At 41.5% G+C, this 14,903-nt stretch overlaps 1 protein-coding gene across 24 annotated transcripts in view; it reads right to left on the bottom strand.

Moving 5' to 3' along the window:
- The window catches only part of ABLIM1 (actin binding LIM protein 1), a 344,682-nt gene that overhangs the window by 134,909 nt on the left and 194,870 nt on the right, over positions 1 to 14,903 (bottom strand). For all 24 annotated transcript variants that reach the window (XM_017543845.2, XM_017543842.2, XM_017543843.2 and 21 more), the window contains exons 3-4: positions 6,407 to 6,590; positions 2,025 to 2,134 (exon numbers count right to left, since the gene is read on the bottom strand). In XM_017543845.2, coding sequence (XP_017399334.1) covers positions 2,025 to 2,134; positions 6,407 to 6,590 — 294 coding nt within the window. The remainder of the gene's footprint in view (positions 1 to 2,024; positions 2,135 to 6,406; positions 6,591 to 14,903) is intronic.

The following is a 14,903-nucleotide window of genomic DNA, read 5'->3' as shown; positions in this document are numbered from 1 at the left end:
AAAAAAAAAAAAAAAAAAAAAAAAAAAAAAAAAAAAAAAAATCAGACTTCTATTTCTTAAACCAAACAATGAGAGTATTAGATTTAAAAGAGAGAGAGAGCAGGAGCAAAAAACCAGGAGCCAGAAGACCTGCATCTGACCCTATCTTATTAGATAGCTTATGTGCCCCTAAGTTTGCCCATGAGCCTGTTTCCCCACCTAGTAAAAAACATAGTTGGACTAAAGGACTTCACAGTGAGGACACAGCCATTCCCATGACAGGCCATGTCATGTCCCATGACATGATTCTCTGCTACAGCTGTCACCATATCCTGGAAATCATCAAAATCATAAAAGCCTCTTTTTCTTAACTCAGCAAGAATTCCTTCAAAGTTTTTGGTAATGTACTTTCGAAGCAAGCCCTCCCAAATAATGGGGTGATGATTCCCACTGGAGTTTACCTTCCCAGTGACCTGAGGGTAACTGTATCTCTTGTTTTTGGGGCAGGGTAGTAACAATGGTGAAGGACTCAGAACCCTGCTACGGGTCTAAGATGGTGCCTTGCTTTGTAGCTGTCATCCTACCCAAGCCGCTGTTATTTGTCAGCAGGTCACATAAATTCACATGCCAAGGATCCGGTCACGTGTGCTGAATAAGATGCACTAATACGTGTATTTTCTTCTTTCCTCCCAATGGTCAAAATCCAATTTCTATGCAAATGCTTTAGTCAGAACATTTATATTTTTAACAAGTATAAGACTTCAAATTAAATAGGAAGATTTGAAATCACTATTATAAATTGCACTGAATTTCTCTGGTACATAAGTGGTTTATCTCATTCTTACCTATTAAGACTCACTTAAGGGCTTAAAGACATTTCTTCCGAGTCTCCCAAGGATTGGCAAAAGCCGTAGAAACTAAGGCAAATCGCCAGTTCACTTCCTAATGGCCCAGGAAAGAGATGGGAGTAGAGCTTCCTTGCTTGGTGCCCACAGTTCATAATGCATCAACTTCGTACGTGTGTTAACTGGCCTATTCGAGGTTATTTTACAGAAGAAATGGTTCAATTTGGCCAACTATTTTTATTTTGGGATAAGTAGGTTCTCTATGGATTCTGACAGGTCAGACAAGACCTTGTAAATAACGACAAGTCCCCAGATGTATGTACAGCTGGTTTCCACACTTTCTTCAAATGTCTCCTTAGGTATCATCTTTGAGAGAAGTATTCTCTGCCCCATATAAATGCAGCTCTTTTATTCTGCTTTAATTTTGTTCCGACTTTAATTTTTTTCACATATTAGATTTTTTGTGTATACCAAGGAATTTCTGGGTCACATGGTAGTTTGTTAATTCATTCGTTTTTTTTCTTTCTTTTCTTTTCGGAGATGGTCTAGCTTTGTCACACAGGCTGGAGTGTGGTGGTGCAATCTCAGCTCACTGCAACCTCAACCTTCACCTCCCAGGCTCAAGCCATCCTCCCATCTCAGCCTCCCACATAGCTGGCACTACAGACGTGCTCTATCATACCCAGCCAGTTTTTGCATTTTTTGTAGAGATGGGGTTTTGTCATGTTGCCCAGGCTGTTTTTAAATGAGGCTCAAGCAATCCTCCTGCCTTGGCCTCCCAAAGTGCTGGGATTACAGTCATGAGACACCACATCTGGCCTACTTTTAATTTCTTTAGGAACCTCCATGCTGTTCTCCAAAATGCCTGCATTAATGATCCACATTCCCATCAACAGTGTTCAAGGGTTCCCTTTTCTCCACACCTAGGCTGACACTTGTCACCTCCTGCCTTTTTTATAATAGCCATCCTAACAGGTGTGAGGTGGTATCTCATGATTTGCATTTCTCTTATGACTGATAACACTGAACACCTTTTCAAGTACTTGTTGGTCATTTTAATGTCATCTGGAGAAATATCTATTCAGGTAGATAGATGACTCTCATTTCCAGCTAACAGCGTTTCTCAAAAAGGAAAGCACCTGCCTGAGCTACCTCTGGACTACATAGGTATTCATGTCAGTAGGTCATGGGGGCACTTACTGCTAGAGAAGGTGGTTTCTTTCGGACTGGATGACATCGGCTGTGCACAGAGTTGACAAAGGCAGTCTCTCCCATTGAATGTGACTCGGTCTCCGGGTGGAAACGGGCGCCTGGAGACAGAAAGACATAGCCCTCAAGGTTATTGCAGCAATTTCATTCCTTTTCCTTATTCCTTCTGCTTGCTGCCCTCCGGTGCTCATTTATTTCTTGGAGAAGCAGCAGCCAACATGTCTGAAACACAGTCATAACCAAGCCAGCCAGCTGGAGACAGTCCAAACAAATAAATGTGCCTCATTTTGAGAAGGGGAATGTACTGGTTCTAAGGGCAACCAGGTAGTAAAATGGGATGATTTACCTCCACTCATTAGCGAAGAGATGTTCCAGCAAGTCACTTAGCAAGGCACACAGAACAGTAAATTTCCAAATGGAAAGTCCTTCATGAAAAAATACTTTAAATACCATAAATTCCCAGTGAAGCTTAAGGCCCCGCCCCAGGAGAACTGGCTGCAGGTCAAGCAATAAGAAATAAGTCTTTCAGTTCCCTGGGACTGTGCCTAGAACTCTGTGATGATTATGCAGAATTAGATTTTGCTGGACATCTACATGGGTGAACTGAATGTTTCGTGGTACTGGAGACCCAGTCCCTTATAAACTGGGAGAAATAGGACAGGCTGTAAATATCCGTTTAAGAATTCATATTAGCTTCATTTCAGAAAGATAATTTCTCTTCATAGCAGGTGTTCATCAATAGCAGCATATTTGGCAAAAACATTGCCTTCTGCATGTAGGTGATCGGTTTCTTCTCCCAGGTGACCAGGCAGATGCAGACAGCCTTTTAAAAAAGTCAATAATTAGTAGACATATGACAGTTTCTATGCCCACTCACTTGCACTTGGCCCATGTGCATAATCTCCATCAACGTGATTTTTCAAATGTGTGATGCTGTCAATTAGGAAATGTGAAACTCACAAGCCGAACGTCACCACAAATCTGAGTCAGAAGACATTACTTAAGAGCAAGCAGCAGCTTTTGGACATTCATTTTTACTCCACAGCTGCTACGTCCCCTTTAAGTTGCCCCTTCGTTGCCTAACAATTGGCAATTAACTGTAATAAACGCATAGAGGTAAATTTGGACTTAAAACGACCCCACAAATGTGGCTGGTTCCAGTCATCACGGAGAGTTTTAAATTCTTACACCCTTACACTTCAGAAGTCCTGAGGACAGTTGGTGTCCTCTCCACATGCGGTGCTATGTCACTTTCCGCGGTACAGCGAAGGCTCGGAGAGGTGGAGTAACATGCCTGGATTGACCAGCTAGGGAGATCAGGCCACAGCCAGGTGCAGCTGGCATCCACCAACTCAGAACTTGCTTTAAGAATAAAAACATCACACTCTGCTGGATGCCAGTCACCCTACTGCTTCAAACTCATTAGCTAAACCTCAACAAATCTTAAATCTGCTCTGGAAGGAAGGTGTCAGGAAATCAAGGACCCACTCAACACAACAAGCACAGGTTCTTTTGCTTCTGACCATGCCAGGCCTGGACCTGGACACAGCATTTGAAGAGGGACTCAGGCTCCATGGCTGACCCTGAACTTGCAGGACCCTGAGAATAAATGCCTTTTACATGTTACATCCCCCAGAGGCACCTCACTTACCCCCCTCAAGCCCAAGGCTTCCTTCCCATCCAAGCTTATTATCATTTTAGACCCGAGTCTCACAGAGATCCTTTATGGGACAAGCCAGAATCCAGTTCTCAACTTGGGCCAGGCCTTCTGAAGTGTGTGTTTTGTTGTTTTGTAAATGGCCCATTTCAGGAATTTCCTCCCTCCCTATATCCTCTGCCCTTACTGGATAAATTCCTTCTTTTATTTGCATAATAGAAAGAGACCTGGATTTAGAGTTAGAAAACTTGAGTTTAAACCATTAATTTGGGAATGTCCCTTAAACTGTGTGCCTCAAAGTCACTCTAGAGATATTAACTCCTGGTTCCCTTCACAGAATTGTTAAGAGGGTTAAATTAACTTCTCTATGAATATAACTTATTAACTCTAAAGGAGGCCCCCAATTCAAGCAGAATTATTGTCATTCAGCAGCAGGAGAGGCAGTAGTAACAGTTGGTACTTCTTTGCTGCCTCAAATGTCCAGGGACAGGGTCATAGTTAATAAATCTTTGTATATCATTATACCAACTCCAAAGCATTGACCTCTCAGGGTCAGGATCAGAGTTTACTACGAACAGAGCCTTCCAGCCTGGCTGAGTAACATACTTGAGAACCCTCCAGAAACCACTAAATTAGCATGCAGGTTTTGGGGGAAAATAGCCTAGAAATGGATCTTTTTAGAGAGAGACCTCCATCTCTAGGCCATTCCCACCCCATCCAGGAGACTCCAGTGATCAGCCAGGCTTGAAAAATCAATCGCATCTAGTTCACAGCTTCTCATTCTAAGGCGGAGGCAATTGTCTTGAAAAAGCTAATTCACGTAGGTCTCAACACAATCTGGGAAGTAAGACTAGGACTTGAGGCTCAGTGCCGGCCCAGGACTCTTAGCCAGGCTGTGTACCACAGCCTGAAAAGGGAAAGATCAGGAAAGAACTCTGCTTTTGATTAAATACAGAAAAATATTCAGTTCATTCATCCGGAATTTTAAAATTATGATTCTTAAAAAATGAAATGGAGAAATGAGTGAATACATAGCTATAAAGATATTATGAATGTTTTATGTATTGTGATTTATTTATCAGTATTATCTTGTTAGTTAATCACACAATATTGAATCTACCCTTCTAGAGCTTACATCTTTCTGGCTTAGAAACATAAAATGCTGAAAAGCAGACAACATGTCTCCTCTGAACTGGGATTTTTAGAAAGGCATAGCAAATAGATCACCACTTCAAAAGGCACTGGATTGCCAAATTGCCAAATTAGAATGGATCAATAAAGCAGCTGACCCTTGGTGGTGATTCCTAGTTACAGGAATCCAACCTATCTTAGTTTTATAACATGCAGCCCTCAAAACACAAAAACCACAAAAAAACCACGTTTTCGGGCTGGGCGCGGTGGCTCAAGCCTGTAATCCCAACACTTTGGGAGGCCAAGGCGGGTGGATCACGAGGTCAAGAGGTCGAGACCATCCTGGTCAACATGGTGAAACCCCATCTCTACTAAAAATACAAAAAATTAGCTGGGCATGGTGGCATGTGCCTGTAATCCCAGCTACTCAGGAGGCTGAGGCAGGAGAATTGCCTGAACCCAGGAGACGGAGGTTGCGGTGAGTCGAGATCACGCCATTGCACTCCAGCCTGGGTAACAAGAGCGAGACTCCATCTCAAAAAAACAAAAAACAAACAAACAAACAAAAAAACCACGTTTTCTCACTCACACTACTCTCTGGCTGATCATTTTATTTTATTTTTATTTTTAATTTTTTTTTGAAACGAAGTCTCGCTCTGTCACACAGGCTGGAATGCAGTGGTGTGCGCTCAGCTCACTGCAGCCTCTGCTTCCGGGTTCAAGCGATTCTCCTGCCTCAGCCTCCCAAGTAGTGCACCACCACGCCCAGCTAATTTTTTTGAATTTTTAGTAGAGAGAGGGTTCAACACATTGACCAGGCTGGTCTCAAACTCCTGATCACTCAGGTGATCTGCCTGCCTCAGCCTCCCAAAGTACTGGGATTGTAAGGGTGAGCTATCATGCCCAGACTGACTGATCATTTTAATCAAGCTGGTTTGCACTATTAAGATTTAACCTTGGTAGATGACAGATATGTAGAGAGCAGGGGTTGGCAAATATTTCCCCCTAAAGATGAGGCTATATATTTTTTAAGGCTTTGCAGACCATAAGGTCTCTGTCACAACGACTCAACTCTGCTGCCGCAGTGTGGAAGCAGCCATAGGCCACACACAACAGTGGGAGTGGCTGCGTTCCAATAGAACTTTATCCACAAAAACAGGTATTGGGCCTAATTCAGCCCATGGGACACAGTTTGCCACCCCCTATTATAGATTAAAGAGACCGTTTTAAACACACACACATGCCTAAGAATTTATACTTCCAAATAAGCTTTATCCTTCTAAGCAGTTATACCATTACCCCGATATTTTTATTACCCAAAAATGTTTTGAGAGCCAGAGCTGCTTCAGAATTGGTTTCAGTCTTCTTAAAATCAGTCATATTACTTTGCAGAGGACACCACGCATACGGTTTTCAACTAATCTACTTTTTTACTAAGACTGACAGATAGTACAGTCAGAAAGAAGTCTAAGGATAAGACTATGTGCTACTCAAACCAACAGTATATAATCCAAGCTCTAACAGCCCCAACCAGCATTTCTCTGTTGGAGGAAGCTGTAGGCTTTGGAGAGATAAGCTCACTTACTTGCAGATAGTACAAGCAAAGCAATTGGGATGGTAGGTCTTGCCCAGAGCGGTCACGACTTCTCCTTCCACGAACTCCCCACAGCCATGGCAGCGTGTCCCATACATCCGCTGGTAGTCCAGCGTGCAGAGATACTCTCCGTTCTTTATGAAGAAGCCCCCTTGTGCCAGGTCACAGCCACACACTGTAGAAAGAAAAGTTCACATCTGGTCATTATCCGCCACACTGCTGAGCAGCACTCCTACTGAATACTGACTGGTTGCTTACTCTATGATCTCAATGGTTTAGGGCTAGGGAGGGGACTGGTACAAAGAGCTATTTATTATTGGGCTATGACCCTCCCTTTGGGAGCGATGCAATAGCTCATACAAGTAAAATCCACTGGTTAGGTCTCAATGGCTTTTGTGATATGTCTAAGATTTGGAGATAATCAAACACCCTTTGAGAGAAAGATACCCTTGGTTCAGGCTGTCTCAAATATGAACAAAGGTGTCCCTGGCAGTGTGCTATTTAGGAAAGGTGCCCACTGCCTGCCCACACAACTGCACGGTTTGGGCCAAGATTGTTATGGAGTTGAGTAATAAATTTCCATTATACCAAAAGCAGTAGCTGGAATTTCCGATAGCTATTTTTTTCACACTCTGGAACTACTTTCCCACTGCTATGAAAAATTCAGATGTTTCATTTTCTCTTTGTGCAGTAAATAGAATGAGCCAATTATTTATATGTTATGGAGAGATAAAAAATGAACAGGCAAAGGAGGAAAGACCTGTCATTTGGCTGCTTTATTTTATCTGGATTTTGGCATCTCTTTCTGACGGTACAGCTGTGGATTAGGGAGATGGTGCAAACAGGCAGTGGGAGCTTGGGCCTGGTCTGCGTGTTCAGACAAGACCAGAGCAGGTCACAACAACTTGTCTGCAAATAAAACCCAAAGTAGTCCCTGACAGTAAAGACTCTTCTCTGCCAAATGGCTGAGAAGCAACAGCCAAAGCTGGAAATCTCTGACCTTACCCTCGCTAGCCCCAAGGTCAACTGATTCCAATTTACAATTCCTTAGGCAAGGAATCTAGGATTCTTCTTGATTATTTGGTACTGAGTTGGGGTGGAGACAAGGTGAGTTCAATCAATAAACTGCTTTCCTAAGGACCTGCTGGAATGCTTACAGGATTCATCTGCTGAGTTCCCATGACTCCTTAATGCATCTAGATGAACTAGGGCTGAGCAACAGGAAGGTTCTGATGAAAGTCACAACTCCCCCACCTTCAGTCAGGACCCTTCACTAACTACAAGCTATTGAAGACATTCGAGGTGACCCGGAACCCACAAACAAGCTTTCCATTGTGGATTCACCAGTCTTTGTTTAGATCAACACTCCACAGCCATGACCTTCTTCTTTGCAATTTACTATTAAGTAATCCAACATTATGGCCTGAGTCCATCATGCCTGAAACTGACCACCCTATAAATACTCCTGTGATCATATTATCTGGAAAACAGCTCGTTCGCCACCTGCTGCCTCCTCTCACCTACCTGCCAGCCTCTCCTCTGTCCCCACTGTTCTCCCACCTGCTTCTTCCTCTCTCAATGGGTCCTGTGGGTCAGGGGAACCCACATATGGACTAGCCTTGTTCTGATTGAAAATTCCTTCAGCAATAATATGCAGTCTGGGCGTAGAGGGTCAGAGAACTTTAGAGTGTTTTCTTCAATATCTGTCTATGTACATATCTTACTTTTCTACAAGATGGCAAGGTATTTGAAGGGTTAGAATCTTCTTTTGATTCTTCTTCAGGAACCTAATTGTATCTAATATAAAATAGGAAACACAATGTATGAAAAAATTGAATCCTGCCTGAAACTTGGCAGGCTCCCACTGATTTCACTGCTCAGTGACATCAAGTTCTGATGACTGTTATTTTTCCAAACTTAGGATTTCTCAGAGCCATGAGAAGTGACAAAACAACACATTCGGATTACTGGTAATTCTCTAAATTTTCTCCTCCAGTCACCTATGGTTTAAAAATGCACAGTCTTTACACAAAGATCTGGTGTCAATAGGGTAATCTGGTGGCAATACACAAAAACAGATTGAGACAGTTTCAAAGCTAATTCTAAATGTTTAGAAATTCTTTGTATTTATTGCTTTCTTAGGGCACCTCTCTGCAGCCTTTTCCAGATCATATGGTTTTATGAAATTGACATCTACTATCCTTTATTAATAAAGTCCTAGTTTCTATGAACATAATGTAGCCTTAAAAAATGAATTCTTAGCACTACTGAGAGATGCTATGCGACATTTAAACTGTGCCCTATTATGATTTTGATTTGGCTATTTCCTTAAATTCAAAGTAGTGCTCAAGGTGGCGTACCAAACCACATCATTATTTCTAGTAGTTTATACAAGGAAACCAGTGTTTGATGAGACTCACAGAGGCAGGTGTTCTTAAAGGCATATACAACAATCAGTGAGAAGGGCAGCCTATGATGCCAATACCTAAAAGATACTTAACATGATTACATTTGCTAAGAATGGACCAGATGTCACAATTTCAGACTCTTGCCTCTCCAGCCTCCCCAAGCTTTACTGTCCTGTTTTTTCTCCTCTGTCTACTCCTTCTCAGTCTCGGCAGCCAGATCCCTAAATGCAGGTCACTCCCATGGGTGCCATCTCCTTCCTCTGTAATCTAAGGAACTCCCTGGGAACAGATCTCATCCACTCTCATAGCCTCACTTATGACTTTATGCAAGGGATGCTCAAATCAATAATCTCTCTCTGTGATGTCTTCCCCAAGCTTTAGACGCCGACTTGTAGCTGTCTGATGGGCACAGACAGACCCCATGCCTATCTCAAACCCAGCATTTCAAAACACACCCTATTCTCACAGTTTCTCTGCCATCCTCCTCATAAAACCTTCTGCTATTCTTTTTCTGTTCCCTTTCTCATTACAATTCCTTGCCTAAGGAATTGTAAATTGGAATCAGCTGACCTTGGGGCTAGTGAGGGTAAGGTCAGAGATTTCCAGCTTTGGCTGTTGCTTCTCAGCCATTTGGCACAGAAAAATCTTTACTGTCAACTCTTACATCAACATCAACATTTTCTTTTCTCTTTTTTTTCTTTGAGACAGAGTTTTGCTCTTGTTGTCCAGGCTAGAGTGCAATGGCATAATCTCAGCTCACTGCAACCTCCACCTCCCAGATTCAAGCAATTCTCCTGCCTCAGCCTCCCGAGTAGCTGGGACTACAGGTATGTGTTACCAGGCTCAGCTAATTTTGTATTTTTAGTAGAGATGGGGTTTCACCCTGTTGGTCAGGCTGGTATCAAACACCTAACCTCAGGTGATCTGCCCACCTCAGCCTCCCAAAGTGCTGGGATTACAGGCACGAGCCACTGCACCCGGCCAATATCAATATTTTCAACTGCACCAAATCCAACCCATTTCCCCAATGAGGGGTTTCTTATTATTATTATTCTTTTTATGAGATGGAGTTTTGCTCTTTGTTGCCCAGGCTGGAGTGCAGTGGTATGATCTCGGCTCACTACAACCCCTGCCTCCTGGGTTCAAGCAATTCTCCTGTCTCAGTCTTTCAAGTAGCTGGGATTACAGGTACCTGCCATCATGCCCGGCTAATTTTTGCATTTTTAGTAAAGACAGGGTTTCACCATGTTGGCCAGGCTGGTCTCGAACTCCTGACATCAGGTGATCTGCCCACCTTGGCCTCCCAAAGTGCTGGGATTACAGGCATAAGCCATCGCGCCCAGCCCAATGAGGTGTTTCTTGGATCCATTCCCTCCTCTGCCTTCTTGCTGTCACTACTCAAAACCTGGTCTTCAGCACTGCTCTGCTGTAGTAAAACATTTTTAAAAACAGCGTTTGTATTGGCAGAAAAAGAAAAACAACAGGGAACAATCTAAACTTTCATTAGCAGAAAAATAGTTGAATAAATTATGCTATGTCCAGTCTAGGAGTTGGTATTAAAAAGAATGAATTTAGCCCTCTGGGTTGTGGATGTTGATAATCCTCTAGGTTGTAGACATTGATCTGTCTGTGATATATTGTTAAGCGAAAAGAACAAATGCCACAGAGTAAACAATTTTGATAATTCTATTTTTAGATATGTCTAGTTATGTTTTTATGAAAAGGGGAAAAGTTACAAACAGAACCACTAAATTGGTTCTCTCAGGAGGATCAAGAACTATTTTTTCTTCATATAGTCATGTGTCAGTCCATTTTGTAACTTTATTTTTAATTGTGACAAAATACATATAACAAAGAATGTACCATCTGAATCACATTTAAGTGTACAGGTCAGTGGCATCAGGTACATTCCCATTGTGTGTACCCATCACTGCCACGCATCCACCGAACTCTTTCCATCTTGCAAAACTAGAACTCTGCACCCACTAAAATCCCTATTCCCTCTTCCTCCAGCCCAGGGCAACCCCATATACTTTCTGTCTCTATGAATTTAACTCCTCTAGGTTCCTCATATAAATGGATGTTCACCTTTAATAATAATAATAAGAAAAATTATCCAAAACTTATAAACAAGGTAAAGGAAGGAAAGCATGTTGTCTAAATGTCATACTGGAGCACTGTTCAACAGCTCATACGAGGATTATTTCATTATCCAGGGGGTCCAGATCTGTGTTGGACAAGCCCTTTCCTATTGATGAAAGGCCCAGACTTTATAAGTTAATGTTAACTTTTATATCCTTGTCTAGTAGAGATGCAGATGACTTCTATCTGGTTTTATTATTGTGTTGAACCATGAATCAGTTTTACATCTAGCCCAGCCATCTTATTCTGACATTCCTTTTTGAATGTCTTTATAACCCACTTTTAAATTTTATTTTATATATACATAGAGAGAGAGACAGAGGCAGGGTCTTGCTCTGTTGCCCAGCCTGGAGTGCAGCGGCATGATCATAGCTCATTGCAGCCTTGAACTCCTGGGTGTAAGAAAACCTCCTGCCTCAGCCTCCCAAGTAGCTTAAGACTACAAGCATGTGCCACCATGCCCAACTAATTTTTAAATTTTTTTGTATAGACAGGCTGCTTTCTTGCTATGTTACACAGGCTGGTCTTGAACTCTTGGCCTCAAGTGATCTTCCTGTCTTAGACTCCCAAAGTGCTGGGATTATAGGCATGAGCCACTGCACCCAGTCAATCCAACTTTAGTTCCCCTTGGAACCAACTTCACCATCCTGCTGGTTCTGTCATTAATAAGTTGAATAAATCTTTGATACACGCTCATTCCAGATTTGTATGAGGGTACTATATTTTTTGAAAATTATGCTTTGACAAAGGCATTAGTCTTTTTAACCAAAAATATCTAAAGGTGAACATTAATTTTTTTTTTTTTTTTTTTTACAGAAGCCTTGGTCTGCTTGATATCACCAACTTAGCAAATACTCTTCTCTGATGGCGCAAAGCAAAACTTTCACATCTAAATGATCACAAACATCTCAATTAGTAAGGTCAAACTTCAGTAGGGTATAACTTTGGGTGCTCCATTAGTCTTTAGCTAACAGTTAACATACGCCCAGGGAAAAGCATAGATTCCTTTCATTAAAAAATAGGGCTTCTAGTGAAAGAGATTAATTGCTTTTTTCTGATCAATTATTTAAACATTCCCCACTCAAGGTCCCAGCCGAATCCTGCCCTGTTTGCCATCGCCAAAGCCTGGCTACAAAAAGGCCTGTGCCTTGCGGATGCTATGCTCTGGAATTCATTCTCTAGAAACCACTGAATACAATCAACTTCTAGTTAAGGAAGAACATGTACATCCAAGAAATTTTATATAAAAGTTGCAAAATTAGTAACAGGCATATTTTTAAAAGCTGAAACCTTTTTTAAAAAGTGACAGGAGCTGCCCATGTGGTAAAAATACCATGGAACAGGAGGGGAACAAAGTATGGGGGTGTCCATGAGGGTGAAAACAGAACAGTATTTTAGTGGCATCAACAGGGCTTCAGTAGCAACTATTTCTTCAGCCTTCTAAAAAGGGTAGTAACATTTTATGTTCCAACAAATTCATTGCAACAACACTCCATCTGCCAGTCCACTAGTTCCTATTGCCAAACATTTAAGAGAATGGGTCATACCTAAAGCTCCACCGAATGGTGGATTTGGGGGTAAAAGACATTTTCTTTATCCATATCAGTAGATTGAACATCTCTTTCCTGTGCTACTGCTCTTATATGGGTTTTAATCAACTTGTACCAGTAAGAGAGAGAGGGATGCTAAGCAAACATGATCAATGTTTTCAATTCAGTTTTGAGCAACATGAGCATTTTAATTGGGGTGCCAACAGCCTTGGGTGGGTCATTTCTTCTCTTTCCTGGGGAAACCCATCTAGCATGCTGCGGTGGTCAGCTCTTCTCAGGGAAGAGGAGCCCTTCTGAATTTGCCCCATGAAAGTTCTGGGACCCATATAACGAAGTTATACTCCCTTCGTTTCCAGTGATGAGGGCCATGTGCTCTGGATGTACTACTTTACCCTTAGACCAAAATCCTGTTCCACATACTTCAAAATAATAAGAGTTATCTAGGACAAACTCACAGCCAATATCTGAATAGGCAAAAGCTAGAAGCATCCCCATTAAGAACTGGAGCAAGGCAAGCATGCCAACTCTCACTGCTCCATTGAGCTGGAAGTCCTAGCCAGAGTAACTAGGCAAGAGAAAGAAATAAAAGGCATCCAGGAAAAGAAGTCATCAAATGGCCTCTCTTTGCTGATGCTATGATTCTATACCTGGAAAACCCTAAAGACTCCACCAAAAGGCTCCTAGAACTGATAAATGATTTCAATAAAGTTTCAGGATACAAAATATACAAAAATCAGTATGATTTCTATACACCAAGAAAGTTCAAGCTGAGAGCCAAGTCAAGAATGTAATCCCACTTACAATAGCCACACATACAAAAACACCTAGGAATCCATCTAACCAAGGAGATGCAAAATGTCTACAAGGAGAATGAAACACTGCTGAAAAAATCAGATGACGCAAACAAAGAACACATTCCATGCTCATGGATTGGAAGAATCAAACTTGTCAAAATGGCCATACTGCACAAAACAATCTACAGATTTAATGCTATTCTTATGGAATTCCCAACATCATTTTTCATGGAATTACAAAAATCTATTCTAAAATTGGAATAAATACAGAACCAAAAAAGAGCCTGAATAACCAAAGCAATCCTAAGCAAAAGGAACAAAGCTAGAGGCATCACATTATCTGACTTCAAACTATACTACAAGGCTACAGTAACCAAAAGAGCATGGTACTGACACAAAAACAGACACACAGACCAATAGAACAGAACAGAGAACCCAGAAATAAAGTCACATACCTACTACCAGCTAATCTTAGTTGACAAAAATAAGCAATGGGGGAAAGGACTCTCTATTCAACAAATGGTGCTGGGATAACTGGCTATCCATATACAGAAGAATAAAACTAGGCCCCTACCTATCACCATATACAAAAATTAACTCAAGATAGATTAAAGACTTAAAGGTACGACCTAAAACTATGAAAATCCTATAAGAAAACCTAAGGAATACCCTTCTGGACATTAGCCTTGGCAAAGAATTTGTCACTAAGTCCTTAAAAGCAATTATGACAAAAGCAAAAATTGACAAGTGGGATCTAATTAAACTAACGAGCTTCTGCATAGCAAAAGAAACTATCAACAGAGTAAACAGACAACCTACAGCATGGGAGAAAATATTTACAAACTGTGCATCCAACAAAAGTCTATTACACAGAATCTATAAGAAACTTAATTCTAGAAGCAAAAAACAATTCCATTAAAAAGAGGACAAAGAACATGTCTTCTTAAAAGAAGATATATGGAAAAATGCTCAACATCACTAATCATCAGAGAAATGCAAATGAAAACCACAAGATAACATATCACATCAGTCAAAATGGCTATTACTAAAAAGCCAAAAAGAAACAACAAGCTGGGTGTGGTGGCTCATGCCTGTAATCTCAGCACTTCAGGAGGCTGAGATGGGTAGATCACCTGAGGTCAGGAGTTCAAGACCAGCCTGGCCAACATGGTAAAACCCCATCTCTACTAAAAATAAAAACAATTAGCCAGGCATGGTGGTGGGTGCCTGTAATCCCAGCTACTCGGGAGGCGGAGACAAGAGAATCGCTTGGACTCGGGAGGCAGAGGTTGCAGTAAGCCGAGGTCACGCCATTGCACTCCAGCCTGGGCAACAAGAGCAAGACTCCATCAAAAAAAAGAAAGAAGAAAAGAGAGAAAGAAAGAGAAAGAGAAAGAGAGAGAGTGAGAGAGAGGAGAGAGAGAGAGAGAAGGAAAGAAAGAAAGAAAGAAAGAAAATAAACAAAAAAAACAGATGCTCTAAGGCTGTGGAGAAAAGGGAACACACATACAATGTATATATGTATATACATTGTTGGTGGGAATGTAAATTAGTTAAGTCACTGTGGAAAGCAGTTAGGAGATTTCTTTCTTTT

The sequence above is a fragment of the Cebus imitator genome, unplaced genomic scaffold (assembly GCF_001604975.1).
Source record: "Cebus imitator isolate Cc_AM_T3 unplaced genomic scaffold, Cebus_imitator-1.0 Scaffold161, whole genome shotgun sequence".
NCBI classification, from domain to species: domain Eukaryota; kingdom Metazoa; phylum Chordata; class Mammalia; order Primates; family Cebidae; genus Cebus; species Cebus imitator.
Note: the sequence above shows the minus strand (reverse complement) of the source record. Positions and strands in the feature narration are given on the sequence as shown.